Source organism: Nycticebus coucang, chromosome 19, assembly GCF_027406575.1.
Source record: "Nycticebus coucang isolate mNycCou1 chromosome 19, mNycCou1.pri, whole genome shotgun sequence".
In the NCBI taxonomy this organism is placed as follows: Eukaryota; Metazoa; Chordata; class Mammalia; order Primates; family Lorisidae; genus Nycticebus; species Nycticebus coucang.
Genome location: NC_069798.1, coordinates 52,822,121 through 52,842,700, shown reverse-complemented (window position 1 = coordinate 52,842,700; position 20,580 = coordinate 52,822,121). Strand labels below are relative to the sequence as shown.

Below are 20,580 nucleotides of genomic sequence, written 5' to 3'. Positions count from 1 at the left end.
ACCAGCTGAAAACAAGACAGAACCACTTTGCTCCACCACACCAGACAGGGCCCCAGTTTCTCAGGCCACAACACTGTACGGGCCCTTGATAAAACCCCAGGGAAAAAACCAAAGGGAGTAAACCATGGGGCGGAATCAGCGGAAAAACTCTGGTAACATGAATAACCAGAATAGATCAACCCCCCCAAGAAAAGATACGGCAGATGTGATTGAAGATCCCATTCATAAACAACTGGCTGAGATGTCAGAAGTCGAATTCAGAATTTGGTTTGCAGATAAGATTAATAAAATGGAATTAGGAATTCGAGGAGAAATTCAAAAACTGTCTCAAGAATTTAACGAATTTAAAGACAAAACCACCAAAGACTTAGACACACTGAAACAAGAACTTACAGCCCTCAAAGATATGAAAAATACAGTAGAATCCCTCAGTAACAGAATGGAGCAAGCAGAAGAAAGGATTTCTGACATTGAAGATAAAGTCTTCGAACGCTCCCAATCTCTCAAAGAGGAAGAGAAATGGAGAGCAAAAACGGATCACTCACTCAGAGAGCTCTCAGATAATTCGAAAAAAAATAACGTAAGGGTTATAGGAATTTCGGAGACTGATGAAGTGGCAGCCAAGGGCACAGAGGCCCTTCTACATGAAATTATGAAAGAAAATTTTCCAGACATGCCTAGAGAATCTGAAATTCAGATAGCAGACAGCTTCAGAACCCCAGCACGATTCAACCCCAATAAGCCATCTCCCAGACATATCATAATTAGCTTCACTAAAGTTAACATGAAAGAGAAGATTCTCAAAGCAGCCCGGCGAAAGAAAACTATAACGTACAAAGGTAAGAATATTAGAATAACTGCAGATCTCTCTGCTGAAACTTTTCAAGCAAGAAGAGGCTGGTCATCAACTTTTAATCTCCTAAAGCAAAAAAACTTTCAACCCAGGATCTTGTATCCAGCTAAACTGAGTTTCATCTATGATGGAGAAATTAAATACTTCAATGACATTCATATGTTGAAAAAATTTGCCATAAGTAAACCAGCTCTTCAGGATGTTCTCAGACCTATCCTCCACAATGACCAACCCAATCCTATACCACAAAAGTAAACTCACTCAGAAACTTCGGATCAAACTCCAACTTCCACACTGGCGAAAGGATTAAAAATGTCCACTGGACCTTTGAAAAACTCGATACCCAAAATTCCACCAGACTTATCAATACTCTCCATCAATGTGAATGGCTTAAACTGTCCTCTAAAGAGGCATAGGTTAGCTGACTGGATACAAAAACTCAAACCAGATATTTGTTGCATACAAGAGTCACATCTCAACTTAAAAGACAAATACAGACTCAGGGTGAAAGGATGGTCATCCATATTTCAGGCAAATGGTAATCAGAAAAAAGCAGGTGTTGCAATTTTATTTGCAGATACAGTAGGCTTTAAACCATCAAAAGTAAGGAAGGACAAGAATGGTCACTTCATATTTGTTAAGGGTAATACTCAATATGACGAGATCTCAATTATTAATATCTATGCACCCAACCAGAATGCACCTCAATTTATAAGAGAAACTCTAACAGACATGAGTAACTTGATTTCCTCCAGCTCCATAATCGTTGGAGATTTCAACACTCCCTTGGCAGTGTTGGATCGATCCTCCAGAAAGAAGCTGAGCAAAGAAATCTTAGATTTAAACCTAACCATCCAATATTTAGATTTAGCAGACATCTACAGAACATTTCATCACAACAAAACTGAATACACATTCTTCTCATCAGCCCACGGAACTTACTCCAAAATTGATCACATTTTAGGTCACAAGTCTAACCTCAGTAAATTTAAAGGAATAGAAATTATTCCATGCATCTTCTCGGACCATCATGGAATAAAACTTGAATTGAGTAACAACAGGAATCTGCATACCCATACAAAAACATGGAAGTTAAATAACCTTATGCTGAATGATAGCTGGGTCAGAGATGAGATTAAGAAAGAAATCACCAATTTTTTGGAACAAAATGACAATGAAGACACAAACTATCAGAACCTCTGGGACACTGCAAAGGCAGTTCTAAGAGGGAAATTTATAGCACTGCAAGCCTTCCTCAAGAGAACGGAAAGAGAGGAAGTTAACAACTTAATGGGTCATCTCAAGCAACCGGAAAAGGAAGAACATTCCAACCCCAAACCCAGTAGAAGAAAAGAAATAACCAAAATTAGAGCAGAATTAAATGAAATTGAAAACAAAAGAATAATACAACAGATCAATAAATCAAAAAGCTGGTTTTTTGAAAAGGTCAATAAAATAGATAAACCTCTGGCCAACCTAATCAGGAAAAAAAGAGTAAAATCTCTAATATCATCAATCAGAAACAACAAAGACGAAATAACCACAGACTCATCAGAAATCCAAAAAATCCTTAATGAATATTACAAGAAACTTTATTCTCAGAAATATGAAAATCTGAAGGAAATAGACCGATACTTGGAAGCACGCCACCTTCCAAGACTTAACCAGAATCAAGTGGAAATGTTGAACAGACCCATATCAAGTTCAGAAATAGCATCAACTATACAAAACCTCCCAAAAAAGAAAAGCCCGGGACCAGATGGTTTCACGTCAGAATTCTACCAAACCTTTAAAGAGGAATTAGTACCTATATTACTCAACCTGTTCCAAAATGTAGAAAAAGAAGGAAGACTACCCAACACGTTCTATGAAGCAAATATCACCCTGATCCCCAAACCAGGAAAAGACCCAACAAGAAAAGAAAATTATAGACCAATATCACTAATGAATATAGATGCAAAAATATTCAACAAGATCCTAACAAACAGAATCCAGCAACAGATCAAACAAATTATACATCATGACCAAGTTGGTTTTATCCCAGGGTCTCAAGGCTGGTTCAATATACGTAAATCTATAAATGTAATTCAGCACATAAACAAATTAAAAAACAAAGACCATATGATTCTCTCAATTGATGCAGAAAAAGCTTTTGATAGTATCCAGCATCCCTTCATGATCAGAACACTCAAGAAAATTGGTCTAGAAGGGACTTTTCTTAAACTGATAGAGGCTATCTACAGCAAACCCACAGCCAATATCATATTGAATGGAGTTAAATTGGAATCATTTCCACTCAGATCAGGAACCAGACAAGGCTGCCCATTGTCTCCATTGCTTTTCAACATTGTAATGGAAGTTTTAGCCACCGCAATTAGGGAAGAAAAGGCGATCAAGGGTATCCATATAGGGTCAGAAGAGATCAAACTCTCGCTCTTCGCAGATGATATGATTGTGTATCTGGAAAACACTAGGGACTCTACTACAAAACTCCTAGAAGTGATCAAGGAATTCAGCAGCGTCTCAGGTTACAAAATCAACATTCATAAATCGGTAGCCTTTATATACACCAACAACAGTCAAATTGAAAAAGCAGTTAAGGACTCTATCCCATTCACAGTAGTGCCAAAGAAGATGAAATATTTGGGAATTTACCTAACAAAAGACGTGAAAGATCTCTATAAAGAGAACTATGAAACTCTAAGAAAAGAAATAGCTGAAAATGTTAACAAATGGAAAAACATACCATGCTCATGGCTAGGAAGAATCAACATTATCAAAATGTCCATACTACCCAAAGCAATATATAATTTCAACGCACTCCCTATTAAAGCTCCACTGTCATATTTTAAAGATCTTGAAAAAACATTACTTCGTTTTGTATGGAACCAGAAAAAACCTCGAATACCCAAGACATTACTCAGAAATAAAAACAAAACAGGAGGAATCATACTGCCAGACCTCAGACTTTACTACAAATCGATAGTGATCAAAACAGCATGGTATTGGCACAAAAACAGAGAAGTAGATATCTGGAATAGAATAGAGAACCAAGAGATGAATCCAGCTACTTACCGCTATTTGATTTTTGACAAGCCAATTAAAAACATTCAGTGGGGAAAAGATTCCCTATTTAACAAATGGTGCTGGGTGAACTGGCTGGCAACCTGCAGAAGACTGAAATTGGACCCACACCTTTCACCATTAACTAAGATAGACTCTCATTGGATTAAAGATTTAAACTTAAGACATGAAACTATAAAAATACTAGAGGAGAATGCAGGGAAAACCCTTGAAGAAATTGGTCTGGGTGAGTATTTCATGAGGAGAACCCCCCGGGCAATTGAAGCAGCTTCAAAAATACACTACTGGGACTTGATCAAACTAAAAAGCTTCTGCACAGCTAAGAACACAGTAAGCAGAGCAAGCAGACAGCCCTCAGAATGGGAGAAGATATTTGCAGGGTATAACTCTGACAAAGGTTTAATAACCAGAATCCACAGAGAACTCAAACGCATCAGCAAGAAAAAAACAAGGGATCCCATCGCAGGCTGGGCAAGGGATTTGAAGAGAAACTTCTCTGAAGAAGACAGGCGCACGGCCTTCAGACATATGAAAAAATGCTCATCATCTTTAATCATCAGAGAAATGCAAATCAAAACTACTCTGAGATATCATCTAACTCCAATGAGACTAGCCTATATCACAAAATCTCAAGACCAGAGATGTTGGCGTGGATGCGGAGAAAAGGGAACACTTCTGCACTGCTGGTGGGAATGCAAATTAATACATTCCTTTTGGAAAGATATATGGAGAACACTCAGAGATCTAAAAATAGATCTGCCATTCAATCCTGTAATTCCTCTGCTGGGCATATACCCAGAAGACCAAAAATCACAACATAACAAAGATATTTGTACCAGAATGTTTATTGCAGCCCAATTCATAATAGCTAAGTCATGGAAAAAGCCCAAGTGCCCATCGATCCACGAATGGATTAATAAATTGTGGTATATGTATACCATGGAATACTATGCAGCCTTAAAGAAAGATGGAGACTTTACCTCTTTCATGTTTACATGGATGGAGCTGGAACATATTCTTCTTAGTAAAGTATCCCAAGAATGGAAGAAAAAATACCCAATGTACACAGCCCTACTATGAAACTAATTTGGGGCTCTCACATGAAAGCTATAACCCAGCTACAACTTAACAATAGGGGGAAGTGGGAAAGGGGGTGGGTGGGTAGAGGGAGGGGAATCGGTGGGATCACACCTGTGGTGCATATTACAGGGGTATTTGCGAAACTTGGTAAATGTAGAATGTAAATGTTTTGGCACAGTAACTGAGATAACACCGGAAAGGCTATGTTAACCACTGTGATAAAAATGTGTCAAATGGTTTATGAAGTGAGTGTATAATGCCCCATAATCATATCATTGTATACAGTTATGATTTAATAAAAAAAAAAAAAAGAGTAAAATCTCTAACTTCATCAATCAGAAATGGTAAAGATGAAATAACAATAGACCCCTCAGAAATTCAAATAATCTTTAACGAATATTTACAAGAAACTTTACTCTCAGAAATATGACAATCTGAAAGAAATTGACGAATACCTAGAAGTACGCCACCTACCAAGACTTAGCCAGAATGAAGGGGAAATGTTGAACAGGCCTATATCAAGTTCTGAAATAGCATCAACTATACAAAATCTTCCTAAAAAGAAAAGCCTAGGACCAGATGGCTTTACGTCAGAATTCTACCAAACCTTTAAAGAAGAACTAGTATCTATATTACTAAACCAAAATATAGAAAAAGAAAGGAATACTACCCAACACATTCTACAAAGCAAACATCACCCTGATCCCTAAACTAGGGAAAGACCCAAGAAGAAAAGAAAATTATAGACCACATCACTAACGAACATTGATGCAAAAATACTCAATAAGATCCTAAGTGGGATTTATCCCAGGGTCTCAAGGCTGGTTCAATATACGTAAATCTATAAATGTAATTCAGCACATAAACAAACTAAAAAATAAAGACCATATGATTCTCTCAAATGATGCAGAAAAAGCTTTTGATAATATCCAGCATCCCTTCATGATCAGAACACTTAAGAAAATTGGTATAGAAGGGACATTTCTTAAACTAATAGAGGCCATCTATAGCAAACCCACAGCCAATATCGTATTGAATGGAGTTACACTGAAATCATTTCCACTTAGATCAGGAACCAGGCAAGGTTGCCCATTGTCTCCATTGCTCTTTAACATTGTAATGGAAGTTTTAGCCATTGCAATTAGGGAAGAAAAGGCAATCAAGGGTATCCACATAGGGTCAGAAGAGATCAAACTTTCACTCTTCGCAGATGACATGATCGTATATCTGGAAAACACTAGGGATTCTACTATGAAACTTTTAGAAGTGATCAAGGAATACAGCAATGTCTTAGGCTACAAAATCAACACCCATAAATCTGTAGCCTTTATATATACGAACAATAGCCAAGTCGAAAAAACAGTCAAGGACTCTATCCCTTTCACAGTAGTGCCAAAGATGATGAAATATTTAGGAGTTTATCTAACAAAGGACATGAAAGATCTCTATAAAGGGAACTATGAAACTTTAAGAAAAGAAATAACAAATGGAAAAACATACCATGCTCATGGCTGGGAAGAATCAACACTGTTAAAATGTATATACTACCCAAAGCAATATATAATTTTAATGCAATTCCTAATAAAGCTCCATTGTCATATTTTAAAGACCTTGAAAAAACAATACTTCGTTTTATATGGAATCAGAAAAAACCTCGAATAGCCAAAATATTACTCAGAAATAAAAACACAGCAAGAGGAATCATGCTACCAGACCTCAGACTGTACTATAAATTGATAGTGATCAAAACAGCATGGTACTGGCACAAAAACAGAGACATAGATGTCTGGAACAGAATAGAGAACCAAGAGATGAACCCAGCTACTTACCATTATTTGATCTTTGACAAGCCAATTAAAAACACTCAGTGGGGAAAAGATTCCCTATTTAACAAAGGTGCTGCGTGAACTGGCTGACGATCTGTAAAAGACAGAAACCGGACCTGCACCTTTCACCATTAACTAAGATAGACTCTCACTGGATAAAAGATTTAAACTTAAGACATGAAACTATAAAAATACTTGAAGAAAGTGCAGGGAAAACTCTTGAAGGAATCCGTCTGGGTGAATATTTTATGAGGAGGACTCCCCAGGCAATTGAAGCAGTATCAAAAATACACTACTGGGACCTGATCAAACTAAAAAGCTTCTGCACAGCCAAGAACATAGTAAGTAAAGCAAGCAGACAGACCTCAGAATGGGAGAAAATATTGGCAGGTTATACCTCCAATAAAGGTCTAATAACCACAATCCACAGAGAACTCAAACATATTAGCAAAAAAAGAACACATGATTCCATTTCAGGGTGGACAAGGGACTTGAAGAGAAACTTCTCTAAAGACAGGCACACGGTCTACAAACACATGAAAAAAAGCTCATCATCCTTAATCATCAGAGAAATGCAAATCAAAACTACTTTGAGATATCAACTAACCCCAGTAAGAGTAGCCCACATAACAAAATCCCAAAACCAGAGATGTTGGCATGGATGCGGAGAAAAGGGCACACTTCTACACGGCTGGTGGGAATGTACACTAATACGTTCCTTCTGGAAGGATGTTTGGAGAATACTTAGAGACCTAAAAATAGACCCGCCATTCAATTCCATAATTCATTTACTAGGTTTATACCCAGAAGACCAAAAATCACAATATAACAAAGACATCTGTACCAGAATGTTTATTGCAGCCCAATTCATAATTGCTAAGTCATGGAAGAAGCCCAAGTGCCCATCGACCCACGAATGCACTAGTAAATTGTGGTACATGTATACCCTGGAATATTATGCAGCCTTAAAAAAGATGGAGACTTTACCGCTTTCCTGTTTACATGGATGGAGCTGGAACATATTCTTCTTAGCAAAGTATCTCAAGAATGGAAGAAAAACTATACAATATACTCAGCTATACTATGAAGCTAATTTATAGTTTCCATATGAAGGCTATAACCCAACTATAGCACAAGAATATGGGGAAAGGGCCAAAGGAAGGGAAGGGAGGGGGGAGGTTAGGGTGGAGAAAGGGTAATGGGTGGGGCCACACCTATGGTGCATCTTAGAATGGGTACAGGCGTAATCTACTAAATGCAGAATACAAATGTCTACATACAATAACTAAGAAAATGCCATGAAGGCTACGTTAAACAGTTTGATGAGAATATTTCAGATTGTATATCAAACCAGCACATTGTACCCCTTGATTGCACTAATGTACACAGCTATGATTTAACAATAAAAAAAAGAAAAACAAAAGAAAAAAAGGTGTTCAAACTCAATATTAATTAAGAAAAGCAAATTAAAACACATGAAAGACTACCACATACATCAAAATGGCTAAACTGCATGGTGGTTCATGCCTGTAATCCTAGCACTTCCAAGTCAGGACAATACCATTCCTTGAGCGGGGGAGTTCAAGACCAGCCTGAGCAAGAGTGATACCCCATCTCTACTAAAAATAGAATAATTAGCTGGGCATTATGACAAGCACCTGTAGTACCAGCTACTCGGGAAGCTGAGGCAAGAGAATCACTTGAACTTAGGAGTTTGAGGTTGCTGTGAGCTATGACATTCTACCCAGGGCAACAGACTAAGATTCTGTCTGAAAAAAGAAAAAAAAAAAAATAGCTGAAGTGAAAAATATAAAAAATACTAGGTGTTGGCTAGGATAGCTTACCAGTTGTATATAAGGGTACTCATTGCCAACACCTACTATTTTCCATCTTTTTCACTTTAGCCATCTTGGTGAATGTATATTAGTCTTAAACTTAGGAAGACAGTTTATTGTCTATTAAAGCTGATGATAAACATGTTCAAAAGTTCTACTTACAGTTAGATACAAAACAGAAATGCTTATAATGTATGCTGAAATTAAAATACAAAAATGTTCATAGCAGAATTATTTATGAAAACCAAACACCGGACACTAATCCAAATATCTGTCATCAAAGGACAGAATAAATTGTGATCCGTTCATTCAGCAGAGAAGATGCAGAAACTACAGCCAAATGTAACACCGATAAATCTCACAAAAGAATACATATTGTTTAATTGACTACATGTATTTAAAATTGAAAACATAGCAAAATTAAACCGGCGAGCTTGAGAACTTAAATTTAAATGGTGTGAGTATAAAGCAAATAAGCAGCTTCATAAAAGTCAAAATAGTAGTTACTTCTAGGGAGGGAAGTTATAATGACTAGGAAGGAACATGAGGATTTTCACGTTCTAAAGTGCTAATAATGTTCTATTCCTTGCCCAAGGATGAGTTTTATGTTTTGTGTACTTTTCTGTATTATTTCACACACCTAAGTAAAAAAATCTAACCAAAATTATTGCGAACTTTTATAGAGTTTAACATACAGTATTACATAATGATTATGAAAGTTTAATTAGAAGACAGGGAAATGAGTACAGTGACCATGTGGGGTGGCGAATAAAGGAAGCGGATGGCACAGAGGGTGGAAGCTCATCTTCCATGATGAAAGCCTAACACTGCGGAGCCAGCATACCATATAAGGATGTTAAAGTAGGTACCAAATATCAGCTGCGAAAGATAAAAGTATTTATCTTAGGGAATAGTAAAATTATAGCTATGAACTCGAAACTTATTTTTTTCTTATAAACCTTTTAAAACTACTCTTTCCCACTCTTTTAAACTTAAAAGAAAGGGGTGGGGGAGAAAACTTAAAATGTCCCCATATATATGCAGAACCTTCATCATCCCATCTTGCTTACTTTATTTCTCGTTATCACAGGTTGTTAAGAGTCTACATTAACTCTTGGCCTAAAAGAACGCTGGTTAAGCAGATCAGAGTCGCCAGCTCTCTTGATTAGCTCCTTTGCCAGTCTGAAAAGGAGTATAAAAGATCTACACAGAAATACTGACTATACTAACTATACTCAGGAATATGTGGAAATGCGAAAGAAATAAAAAAAGGGAAACAACCTTTCTTCTCTTCTATCCTAGAGATGAAAGTTAAGGTATACAATGATTTGATTAAAAAGTAAAGATAGAACAGTTTCACAAGGATTTCCACTTGTGAAACCACAATGCTTGAACCACTGAAAATGGCAAGAAATTAGCTAACATACGTAACTATGAATTTAAATATTCCTAAATGTAGTTTACAACTAGGTAAACTCAAGATACATACAATTAAAACACTCATGCTGTCAAGTTAAGGTGCCTCTAATGCATAAAAATTAGGCCAAAGACAGTACAATAAAATTATATGAAATATGCTCATTTATCAGTTTCCAAATAAATCTGATTTATTTTTAACTGACATCTTAATTATCCATATTTACATCTGGAATATAACAACTTTTCTTTCTTTTAACAACCTGAGACAAACAAAATGTTATAATTGCATATTAGCTATGCCTCCTCAGTTTCTAAAGGTGAAATGTCATGTCAATTACTTAATAAGATTTAATTTTACCTTGTTTAATCTGTCCTTGCACAATATTACTGGAAGTTGGAGGGGAACCCCTTGCCTTAGAAAGGTCTGGGGTGCTTGGTCTAGGTGGCCTTAAAAAAAGAAGAGAAAAACACATGTGTATGTACTTTCACATAGTTCCCAGAATTATCTAAAATATTAAATTTTCTAGTTCTAAATGAATTACAAAAGAAACACATACAAAACATTTTCAATTGATTGTTCCAAAAAGATGGGGGTGGGAGTTGATTTTGTACCTATTAAGATTTTCCATTTCAAATTTTAATATGGTAAAATAAGTGAATGATTAGCAAGTAGCAATTAAAAATTTTACATTTACTCTTTGTACTTAGACATCTTAGTTTAAGAAATACTTATGAACATTCCAGTGTACTACTACCTTTGACAGGTAAATATCATACTTAGTCCCTCATTCTTCAATGCTAACATGCTGGGATTTTAGCCTACCTACCCAAGATCATTGATCCAAATGAATTCACAGAAAGACACACTGAATTTAAAAGTATTTAGCCCTGAGCCTGAAAAAGTTAGTGAGGTATTAAGCAATCTTGGACCACAGAGGCAAATGTCTTAGTTTTGAATTCTGGCTCTGCCATTTTCTAACTGTGTGACCTTGGACAAATACTTCTCTCTGTGGGTCTCAGTTTTCTTAAATAAAGGGATAATAAAAGTACCTTCCACACAAAGTTAAGAACACTGAGTTTTTGTCAAGTCCTTATAACAGAGCCTGACACAAAGCAAATACTAGCTACATCAGTGTTTACTACATTAAAAAGTTCTTGACATGGCCCACTCTCAATACAGAGCATAATAAAAAGATGTGTTCACAATTTTGGGAAAATAGGAAATAGCAATTCAGGTTAAGTATTCTAGAAATATTAAAATATAATAGTATTTGGCCAGGTATAGTGGCTCACGCCTGTATTCCTCACTCTCTGGGAGCCCACAGCACAAGGATCGCTTGAGGTCAGGAGTTCGAGACCAGCCTGAGCAAAACTGAGATCCTATCTCTATTAAAATAGAAAAAACTAGCTGGGCATTGTGGCAGGTGCCTGTAGTCCCATCTACTTGGGCAGCTGTGGTATGAGATTCACTTGAGCCCACGAGTTTGAGGTTGCTGTGAGCTACTGTTATGCCATGGCACTCTACCCAGGGCAATTGAGTGAGACTCTGTCAATATAATATAATATAATATATAGTGTTCTCTGCATTTAAAAAAAACTGTTCTTTTACTATTGAAAAATTATGACTATACTCACAAAATCCTGAAAACAAATTACTGAACACATAGCACTCATTACATATAAGCAATAAGAAAAAGAAACACTTTGACCAAATATACATCTGGACTTAAATATTAATGCAAACTTTAAGTAAATCCAATTTTATTGTTATACTTACTCATGAGTTAGTGGATATGACCAATTCCCCCGTTCCCTCTCTTTTTTTAATAGCTACTAAGTATGACAACATACATACAATAACACCATGTAATTTGATTATGCTTTAAAACAGGCATTTTGAAGACCTGTGTCTTAAAATTTAAAAAGAAAATATTGAGATGACATGAAAAGGCTAAAAATATATAGAATAAAAAAAGATAAAGTAACAAACAATGACAAAAATAAAATGGGTTTCTGTTTTGAAACTTAAGAACACAAACAAACCATCGTGGTCACACCTGGTAGGGCCCTTCTTCATATGATCGCCAATGAAAGTTGCATTGGTCATACTCATTAAGGTATTTGCCAAAGAAATGATAGACAGGAGATGCTGAGTGGTGACGGCTCGGGACACTCCGTAAGTCCCCTTTTCTGTTCCTTCAGGTGGTGGCTGCTTCCTTCCGACTTCCGTTCTCCCTTGTGACAGTTTACTGGCAGGCTGATTGTGACCAGGAAGCATCAGCGACATATGGCCTCCTCTCGATAAGAGCCCAAACGACACTGCACAGTGGGGCTTCAGCATTCCCAGGCGATCAAGACAGACTTCATCCAGGACTTCATTCAGACCCCAGGCATGAAGGCAGGACATGAATAACTTGGCAGTGTCCATGGTCAAGTTGTACTCTAACAGGGTCAGCGGCTTGGATTTGCTGGCCCGATACTCTGGATCACTTTCTTCCCTCCGCTGCCTCACGGTCTCCTCGTCCTCCTCTTCATCATCCAGGAGGTGCTCCTTTATGTTCTCTTTGATAGTTTCTTTCACTTGTTGGAAGAGAACTGCTGCTCGCTTTCCAGTTAGAAAAGAGCCCCCTTTGTCTGAACTGCCAGATGCTTTTTGCAGATTCTCCGGGGAAATAAGCGCAGTATTCGGCCTAGAGGCTTCTTCAGTCAGGAGTTGAATAATCAACGCTTCCACATCAAAGAAAAGCACGTGTATGTCTGGGTCTGTTAGGTTTGTCTTTATTGCTTGAACCATCAGGGAGTTATGAGAATATTTAGGTAAATTCCCCTGAAATAAATATTTTTAAAAGATGGTTATAATTAAAAGTATTTAATTTCATATACTCATTAATGAACAATAAACAGTCAGAGGAATTAAAATGCTTATTCAGCTGTCTTTTCAGGGACCTATCATTAAAAGTAACACATTAACTTTGCCAAGCAACACCATGTAAAACGGATGAGCTTATATACAGTTAGAAGAAGCTGATGCTGAAACTATCATAAAATTGCCAATTAATTAAAAAAACAAGGAAATAAAAGTTTATTATTGAAGCAGGGGATCTTTTTATTCACAGAACTGATAAAATGTTTCAATAACTCATAAGCAAATTCAGTCTCTGAAAATGAACTGTTCCACCTGAAAGTATAATCGATTTAGGATGGCTACTCGTCCTTTTAACTTGCTGCACTGCCAAATTGCTCCTTTTTCTATTTTACCTTCAGCTCTTCCTTTAAAAAAATGTGTAATCTGTTGACCCTCCCCTTTTTTGATTTCTCTCCTCCTCTACTGTCCTTTTTAGCGAAAGTTACTAAGAGCAGTAGAGTAATAAGCCAATGGCAACTCTCAGGCCCTCCTCCTCAACTCTTTGCAGTATCTAACAGTGCTGGTTTTGCTGAGACAGTGAGAAGAAAGAGGGACGGAGACAGAGAGAAGAGAGGGGGGAGGAGGGGGAGAGAGAGGAGAGAGAAGAAAGAAAGAAAGAATAAAAAGCCGCCCTCCCCACCCCCAGAATCCTGGAGCACCCGCTCCTGGTGAGCTGCTAATGTTGACCATCCTCCCAGCAGTCGGCTATGCTGCAAGCTCCTTCCCCTCACATGGGAACTATCACTTACCACTTACATGTATTGATAGATGGCTCCCTAATTTCCATCATCAGCCAGACCAGCCTCCTTAAGGAGTTTCAATCCTGTATTTCTGACACTTTGTACATAATATCTGGATGTCCCATAGTACCTTATATTTAATATGTCCTCATTTGTACCCTCTCACAACACCTGCAAGACCTCCTGCTCCAGAATCATCAGTTGGAAATCGGTCCCCTTCCTTTCTATCCCAATGTCAAGACAGAAATTTAGCTCCTTATCTTTATTTCTCAAGACAGGTTTCATTGCCCTAGTCTCATCTTACTCCAACACGAGGGATCCCCCACAGCCACAGATTTCTTTCTAATGTAAAGCACAAATGTACCCATGATACTCTGCTAACAAAAGACTTTAATTATCACGGACTACCAGGAGAAACAGAAAACACAAAATTCTTAAAAACAATAAAAATATAAGTGACTATCTGATCTTGAGGTGAGAAAAGACTTTCCAAATGTACTTAAATTTTAAATAAACTACTGTCAAAAAAAATGTTAAATGACAAGTAAGAAATAGAAATAAGCCTGGTGCTGGGGACTCCTCTAGTCCCAGCTACTCGGAAGGGTGAGGCAGGAAGACACTTCAGCCTCAGAGTTCAAGGCTGCAGTGAGCTATGACTAACCCACCACACTGCAGCTTGAGAAAGAGTGAGGCTGCGTCTCAAAAAAAGAAAGGAAAGAAAGAAGGAAGAAAAGAAAAGAGAAATAAGAATGAAATACACTAGAAATAGGACTGATAAAGACTTATCTTTATAAATATTTCTTAAAAACCAATTTAAAAAAATACTAAAGCCCAAATAAAAGGGAAAAAAAACTGTAATGGTCAGGGACAGTTAAAAAAAAAAAAAAAGCCAATAAATATAGGAAAATGCTGATCAAATTAATTGTCAATAAAATAGCAGTTAAAATAGCCACGAGATACTATTTATAAAATTAGCAAACACTAAAAACAATATAGCCAAGGTCAAAGCCACTTGCTGCAGGCATGAATTTAAATAGCCTTTCAAAGGGTAATTTGGAAAAATACCTCGAGTTCTTAAAATTGATATTGTTTGATCTAATAATTTTATTTGCAGAATCCCATTATAAAGAGTCAGAAATACAGATAAGGACATACGTTCAAAGATGTTCGGTGAAACAGTATTTACTAATTTAATTTGGAAACAAACTAAAATCTAGGCCAAGTGGGTGGCTCATGCCTGACATCCTTGCACTTTAGGAGGCCAAGGCAGGAGGATTACTTAAGCTCAGGAGTCCAAGAACAGCCTGAGCAAGAGCTAGACCTCATCTCCACACACACACACACAAAGGAAAATTAGGTGTGGTGGCACATGCCTGTAGTCCCAGCCACTGGGGAGCAGAGCTTGAGACCAGGAGTTTGAGGTTGCCCTGAGCTATGTTGAGGCCACTGCACTCTAGCCTGGGCAACAGAGCAAGACTATGTCTCAATAATAAAATAAATATAAATTATTTAAAATAAATAACAGTAAGGGAAGAGGCAAATAATTTAAGCATAGTCATATAACAGTATTAAGTCATTACAAATCATGATTGCTGGGCACATTTAACCACATAGCAAAATGCTCATGTTCCAATTTTAAGTGAGATAAAACCACACACACACATGCACGGGTACGGTCCAATTTTTACTTATTTAATGCTTAACTATATATAGAAGCATGGCAAGAAGGGCTGAAAAAATATATATAAAAATGTTAACAGTAATTACATTTTTGAGACAGAATTATAAAACAAGTGGTTTGAATTTCTATATAGTTCTTAAATTGTATATAATCTACATATGTTATTTTCATATAAGAAAATAAAGCTTTAGAATAAGATGCAAGCTTCTTCAATACAATATTCAAAGCCCATTACAGTTTGTTACCAAAACTTTTCCAGCTTTAACAAGCAGGAAAAGGACCATAACTATCGCCCCTCACAGGCTATGTATAAATTCTTCTTCTGCTTACTCCTTTGCTCAAAATATTCTTCTTAAATTCTACTCCAATCCCTTCTCTTCCATCAAGACCCTGATTCTGTTGTTTCACAGTATATACGTCTATCAAATCACCACATTGTGCTCCTTGAATATTAACAATTGTTATCAATTACACCTAAATAAAGCTGGGGTTGGGAGAGAAACTATTACTCCCCAGGAATGTAACGCACAAGGAATCCAGCTCCCCCAACGTTTTTTACCTACTGTGTACAACATACTTGTAGTCTCTGCCATATTTACATAATTAGTTGCTTCACGTACAGTATTTACTCCTATACTCTATGAGACCATTTCCAAATTAGGGGTCTAACCACGTCATGTTCATCTTGGATAATCTTAAACTTATCAGAGTACCTAGCAGAACGAACAAAGACATTATAAAAACTTTATAAATGGTTTACAATTTGCTAATCAATGCTTCTGTCATAAAATTACAACAATTCTCCTCCTGTATGATTATGTTTCTTTCTAGCTTTAGAGGCTTCAACAGCATTTAAATCCAGACTTCTTTGAAGATCACAAAACTTCCTCCAGGATATATTATTGCCTACCCCTCCGGTTAAATCTCTACCCATAATTCCTACACACTCCACTGCCAAATCAAACCACTTGTACTTTCCAGAGCCACAGAGTTTCAGACAACTCTACCTTTACATATGCTATGCCAGGATCACGCCCCTTCCTCCCTCTCCTGACCAACGCTCAAGTCACACACATTTCTACCCATCCCACAGGAAGTAATCTCAAGTGGCTCCTCTTTCAAAAATCACTTAGACTTCAGGTACATCTTACCACTACCTCCTTTGTGTAAACTGTTCTAAATAAATATTTCTACATTAGAGTTAACAACCCTAGGTGCGTAAGTAATATGATAAAATTATGCTACACAACAGTGGATATAAAATTACAAACATGAAGTAAAAAATACTTTCTGAATATCATTCCTGTATTTATTTTCTTTCATTGCCATATAGTAATTTATATATTTATGGGGTACATGTAAGTGTTGGTTTCACCCCTGTACGTCTTTCATCTCCCTTGACCTAACGTTTATTATGTCCTCTGTGAAAGGCACTGAAGATGCAAAGGTAAGAAATGGGTTTTCTCGTCATAAAACTTAAAACTAACAGATAATGGTTTATAGAAACTTTGTTACAATGTTGTATGAATGGTGCTATCAGTAAAGGGAGATTGCAGGGTATTACAAAGGGACACAATAAGGTCAGAACCAGAGAGAGCCCATGGAAGCCATGACTTGAGCTCGGAGAGGGCACTCCTGGCACACAGATGGTAGCGTGTGAAACGGGACAAAGGCACGAAATATCACAGGATGGATGTTGATGAAACCACAGGAACCAAGATGAAGAATGCAGTAGATGCTCGTGGCGAGCACAGAGGACCACACTAAGCCTTTTGAACACTCTTGTGCAGGCTTGGAAGTACTAAAGCAGTGCATTTCTCAGAATCATCAGGGGTGCTTGTTAAATGTAAGTTCCTGGGTCTAATATCAGACCAGAATCACCAGCTCTGGGAATGTGTCAGAATCTTTCTAGCAAGTACCCTAGATGACTTTTGCAGTAAAGTTTGAGAGCTTTTGTCTAAGGACTTTAGTGAGGGGAGTTGTAAGAGCCAACTTAATTGTATAAACATTTATCCATCAGCAGTGTTGGCTGAAAAGCAGCAAGACTGAGTCATGAATATACAATAGGGAAGAGATGTCATCCAGATGAGAGCGAGTATCAGCAGCACCAAGAACGCAGAGGACAGGATGGGCTGAAGAATGCGTGCACACTCCTATTCTGCACGGCACTGTGCTTTTTATTTGCTTTTCCAAACACTGAATGTATAATGTCAGCATTATGCTGGCTGTTTTGTACCTACCATCGCTAATCTCAGGTAATAATGTATAACTTTATGTATGATGTCATTGATATGAAAACTATAAGTAGTTATAGCTGTTGCTTGGCCCGGGCACTATGCTAAGTATTAGGGTTGGTTATATCACAGCAAAAACTAAAATATCAATATTAGGTACAGACTTGGCACCAGGTGTGATGGACTAGGTAACAACGTTAGCTGAAACTACGAGGCCACCCCAGTGCTTTAGCAGATACAGTCTTTCTAGTAAAGATGTGCAAAATTCATTTAGGTGAAAGACATGGACCATTATTACCAAAGACTATAAAACCAAACGTGTTTGGTAAAGAAACTATTTAAAGCAGCAAGAATGGCTTATAGGAAAAAGGAAGCGCGAGAGAGGACACAAGGCAGACCTTTAAGCTCTCGCATCGGATGTCAAGCACACCTGTGCCCCTTTCAGCCCACCCAGGTCTGCCCTGTCTCCGTCTCTTCTTGGGAGCTGCTCCAGCAGACAGCCCCTGTGCTTGGACAGCTGAGAGGTCATCTAGTGTCTGGTGTCATGACATCTGCAGGCGACTGTGTGTGATCTTCTTATGACCACCTCTCAGTGTCCCTGGTTGTGTCATTGTGACAGAAACAGTAACTAACAGCAATCCACAGAAAAGAAAGGGCAAAAGAAAAGAAAAAACAAAACATTTGAAAAAAAAAAAAAAGATAAGAACAGGAGGAGACTAAAGGAGAAAAAAAATGACTCAGCCCAAAGTCTTATAGCTGAGTGATAATTCTGACACCACTAAGTTCCCCATAACCTTAAATATCCTGATAATGGATTTTACTAATCTGACAAAGTCCTAATATACCAAAATATACACATCCAGCAAAGTTGTGAGGATAATATTTGGCTAATATTTTGTATGGAGATGGTGGAGTTAATAGCACTGACATATCTAATATTCTGTTATACTAAGATTAGCTACAGGAAAATGAACAAAGACATCTATCAAACCCAAGGGACTCTTGGCTAATCACCTGATATACATATCTAGAGCAAACTCATTCATTCACATCATCTTATAGTCTTACAATTTCAAATACAAGCTATCTGACCAAGGAAAACTCTGTATCAGGAACCTTGGCAGCTTTCCTCTGCCACCTCTATTAAGAACATCTGAAATGTGTGCTCACAAACTCACCTTTACATTATCATAGAAGAAGATAAAATTCAATTCAACAAATATTTGTGGAGTGCCTATTATGTGCAAGATGCCTGGGAGAAAATAAAGCCTCAATCCTTAAGGTAATAGCTGAAAAATGTATTTGAAGAAAGCCAACAAGAAAAACTAAATCATTGGGTATATACAAGTAAAACAGTCTCAGATTTGCTAGAAAAACTCGATGAAAATGTAAAACACATAAATACAAGCACTTATTTAAAAGGGCTAGTAAGACATATTTGACATTTTCATTGTAAGTACCAAGTGTATTATAATTGTACAAGGGACAATATGTATTTAGCCAGTTCAGATTTTAAGTAAGGAATTTGACTTAAAATATTACAGACATGCAACCATAGGGAAAAAAATACTGAATTTCTTACTCATCACTGAAAGTGAATCTGTGGCCATCATGTTAAGGCAGCAGGTAAAACTGTCTCGCCAATGAAAACCCAAGGAAAAAAAAGAACTGTCATCATGAGATTAATCTTTGTTTGAGCATGGATATTTGTCAGCGCACATACACACACACTATGCAGTAGGCCCCAGCAACAATAAAGCAGTAACTTAGAATCCGCAGTGGAAAAAAATGTTGATGTACCCATGTTTAACATTTGTCATTACTATATATTTGAATATATTCTAAGTAAAATTGTATCTGCTGAAATACCTGATAGCTTTGTTCCCTAAAAATATTATAATGATATTTTAAGTATAAGTATTTCATTTTTCTTAAGACTAAGAGAAATTTAAAACACTGGCCATAATTTTATTCTTTTGCCATTTCACTTAAATGGTCCTAATTTAAAAGCTTACTTATTTCTTATTCATTTTTTAATATCACAGTTTCAAGACTATTTTTAAATACTCTTATCAAACAACGTAACATTCCTTTTCTTCAGTGAACAATGAGTCTAATTTTTAACAAATCAAATGGTTCAGATTTCTACCTAAAAATGGAGTTTATACCAGCAAGCATTATAGACATCAGCTGATTTTCCTGCTAAAGTATAAAGCAGAAGAGTTGACGGCTTAAAAAAAATAAAAAATAAAAAACAGAGTCTGCTTTGAAACCAGAGATTAAAGACACTAAGAACAAAACTAGCTAACATACACATTCTACATGCGTGAAAATTCAGCCCTAAAATTGAATGTAAGAAAAAAATTTTATTTGATTAATCTTAATATACTGCTTTACAAAATTAAGTGGGAATCATATTTACATTGGATATTCTAAATAATTTTTAATTTCCTAAGTATGGTATTAAAAACTGATTTATGTGCATTACCTAATAATATTTGGTATGAAAAATTATTTAAAAGAATTTTACTCTTGATTTTGCATAGGATATTTTGTTGCATAAAAAAATCTTTAAAGGAATTTCTGAAATTCTGATGCAGAGTGTTAAATGTAAATGGTTTACTGAATAAAAACAAATTGACATCTTCCATGTACTTTTAAAATATTCTAAAATTAGTTAAGGAAAAATCTCACCATCCACTAAAAAGTTTTCACAATGTAGTTTCAATATGAACTATATTAATGTTAGGAAAAAAGAAAGAAAGATAAGAAGGAAGGAAGCGGAGGAATGAAAAGGGAGGCACAAAAACTAAACTATCAAGAAAATGCATAAAACCGAAATGGATATTTGGTGCCCTCTGCTGTTGTATTGATGTTACTTAATTCTAATGGTTAGGATAACACAAAGTGAGGTAAGTTCTTT

General features: G+C 36.7%; 1 protein-coding gene across 4 annotated transcripts in view; it reads right to left on the bottom strand.

The window, feature by feature from the left end:
• Positions 1 to 20,580, bottom strand: part of WDR7 (WD repeat domain 7) — a 401,067-nt gene that overhangs the window by 261,981 nt on the left and 118,506 nt on the right. For all 4 annotated transcript variants that reach the window (XM_053571628.1, XM_053571626.1, XM_053571629.1 and 1 more), the window contains 2 exons: positions 12,155 to 12,924; positions 10,456 to 10,544 (listed from right to left, as the gene is read on the bottom strand). In XM_053571628.1, coding sequence (XP_053427603.1) covers positions 10,456 to 10,544; positions 12,155 to 12,924 — 859 coding nt within the window. The remainder of the gene's footprint in view (positions 1 to 10,455; positions 10,545 to 12,154; positions 12,925 to 20,580) is intronic.